The sequence below is a fragment of the Lactuca virosa genome, chromosome 5, assembly GCF_052849685.1.
Source record: "Lactuca virosa cultivar CGN04683 chromosome 5, Lactuca_virosa_CGN04683_v6, whole genome shotgun sequence".
In the NCBI taxonomy this organism is placed as follows: domain Eukaryota; kingdom Viridiplantae; phylum Streptophyta; class Magnoliopsida; order Asterales; family Asteraceae; genus Lactuca; species Lactuca virosa.
The window spans coordinates 308,858,671-308,861,369 of record NC_136430.1 but is presented as its reverse complement, the minus strand read 5'-3'; the positions used below and the strand labels follow the sequence as shown (position 1 = coordinate 308,861,369).

Sequence of the window (2,699 nt, the reverse complement as noted above, 5' to 3'; positions counted from 1 at the left end):
ACCCAAAACCTAAAAGAACAAAAAATAAGGAAAAGTAAAAATAAGAAATATAATTTAAGAGAAAAAAAGGAATGATATTTTGCTTTCAAAAATTTCCAAAAATCATCAAAAATCTACAAAAAAATCCAAAAGACCCACTTTCATCAAATTCTAACTCAAATTCATATATATATATATATATATATATATATATATATATATATATATATATATATATATATATATATATATATATATATATATATATATATATATATATATTAGTTGTGAGACCCATGTATTACACGAGTTAATTTAAAAAAAAAGTTAAATATAAAAGTCTAAATATTGAGAACTTTGAATTTATAAGATAATAAAAAAAATAATGAATTATTAAAAATTAAATGTGTTTTTTATCTTTTAAATTTAAAAAATTAATTTAAATAAATAAACAAAAGAAACTAATGAGTTTTAATTTGAGAATTTTGAAATTAGAAGATAAGTCCATTAATGAAATTGATATACCTTTATTACTACATTTATTATTTATAATTATTACATTAAAATATTATATGAGATTAATAAAAAATAGCAAAACCCATAAAATAATATGTAGAAAAAAAATTAATTTAAAATAACTCCAAAATGATATGTGACAAATTGAATGAGAGTGTAACATATGACAAGAAAATTTTCATTTATTAGAGTAGATTATTAAAGTATATATATATATATATATATATATATATATATATATATATATATATATATATATATATATATATATATATATATATATATATATATATATATATATCATTTGAGAGAGAGAGGCCAAATGAAATTTGCATAAAATGATTATGAATGCATGAAAAGTGTGCATTGAAGTCACATAGAGATGACCACATTCATACTTATAACATGAATTTGGGCTTGAAATCAAGCCTTAGAACAGTTGAGTTAAAACATATTTTTACCCTTCCATTCATGATTTAACCATAAACAAAAGTAGGCAGTATCTCGTTCCTTCAACAAGTTACAAAGATATGAAAATCCAAATTTTAGCTCGAGCATATGCATTGACCATCGAAGTTGGTATGCAAGAACCCATTCTCGAAATCAAGAGGAAAATTGAACATTTTCTTGGTGTTCCTATATCTTCACAAACTCTTAGTGTATGTGATTGGGAACTACTCGACGGGCTTGATCTAGAGGATTATCCAATCGTTAATGAAGGTACACAAATTGATCTCACGATCAATCATATGCTATCTTTAGAAAACCATAGACAAATCCAAATTATAGTTAAGTTTTCATCGAGAAAGCACAACATAGAGGTTGATAGAACAGAAACTGTAGGAAGTCTTAAAGAAAAGATTCATATTATCGATGGGACGCCAATTAAGCAAATGACACTTTTCTTTTCAGGAGTGGAGATGGAAGAGGAATTTCGCAATTTGAGTGACTATGGTGTTGTTGAATTCTCTGAAATCATTGTATTTCTGAAGACCATGAGCCGATTAGTGGCTGAGCCTCCTTCTCGTAAGCTTGGCTTTGTTGTTCAAACTTCCTCGGCTCTCCTTGACTCGACCTGTATCCCATTAGAAATGAAGGACTCAAGCACGGTGAATGAATTAAGGGAATTACTATTGTCTAGGAAATTACTACCAACTGACGACTACATATTTATTCATAAACAAAGGATCATGCGCGGAAATTGTAGCCTCCGCTGGCATGGAGTTGAAAATGGTGATTATCTTTACGTATTCAAAGGGACTATTAGTCGTGGGTAATTTTCGTTATTTAGACTACAACAATATTATGATCTATATCTTGGTAGTACTTTGTATTACACATATTTTTAATGCAATGAAAAGATTATTATTTCGAATTCATTCAAAAATTTATCACATTGCTAAACACGAACTAAATTGGCTATTCATCCTTCACATATGACGGGATTTACGAGAAGTGCATCAACAAATGAATCGATATAATTGGCTACCATTTGTTAGTTGTATGTTTATCGGATATAATGAATTTTTATCTCAAGAAATTTTTTTTATTCATATTTTTCTTTCGTTTTTTCTAGAATAGCCGCAAAATTTTGTTTAGGAACAACGGGCAAAACAACCATGAAAAATGCTTATCATATTAATACGAGTCTCAAAACAACCATGAAATTAATCTAAGAATAAATGACCAAATACTTATGTAGCCATCATAGCTACATTGGGAATATATACCGTCGTTTCAGAGAAAACTTTTTTGGTCAGTTTTAATATCGAAATCCAAATAAACCGAATTCGTTCCGTTTCCTCAAGGTTGCAACGATATTCATAAACCAGAATTACCGATCGAAATAGCCTACGTATACAAACTACATTCGCATATTTGTAAACGCACGTGACCTTTAAATTAATACTATTATCTAGATCAAATATACAAAACAACAAAGAGAAGCTAAACTATTGCGTTAAAAGCTAATTCACCGACTCAGAAGTAGTTAATGGGGACTGATGAGTCAAACCATCCTTCAGGGTATCGAAAAAAAGATACAAATGAGAACCATCTTCAACACCATAATCAACAAGCGAAGATTCATTTTCATTCATTAACTTTTCATACATAAGCAGAATGAGCCGATCAACGGGAAGTTTTTCTTGAGCTCCGATCTCTTTCTTTAGGTCTAGCACGGTGGCGTTATTGCCAACTTGAAT

The 2,699-nt window shown here is 28.6% G+C and overlaps 1 protein-coding gene across 1 annotated transcript; it reads left to right on the top strand.

The window, feature by feature from the left end:
- Positions 1-1,025: 1,025 nt before the first annotated feature.
- LOC145113059 (Ubiquitin-like superfamily protein) lies at positions 1,026-1,772 on the top strand. The gene has a single exon (XM_079049163.1). The coding sequence runs from the start codon at positions 1,026-1,028 to the stop codon at positions 1,770-1,772; it is 747 nt and encodes a 248-aa protein (XP_078905289.1).
- Positions 1,773-2,699: the final 927 nt, after the last annotated feature.

What these genes read in the sequence shown, in the direction of transcription:
- LOC145113059 (XM_079049163.1), top strand. Translation starts at nt 1,026, where the DNA reads ATGAAAATCCAAATTTTAGCTCGAGCATATGCATTGACCATCGAAGTT.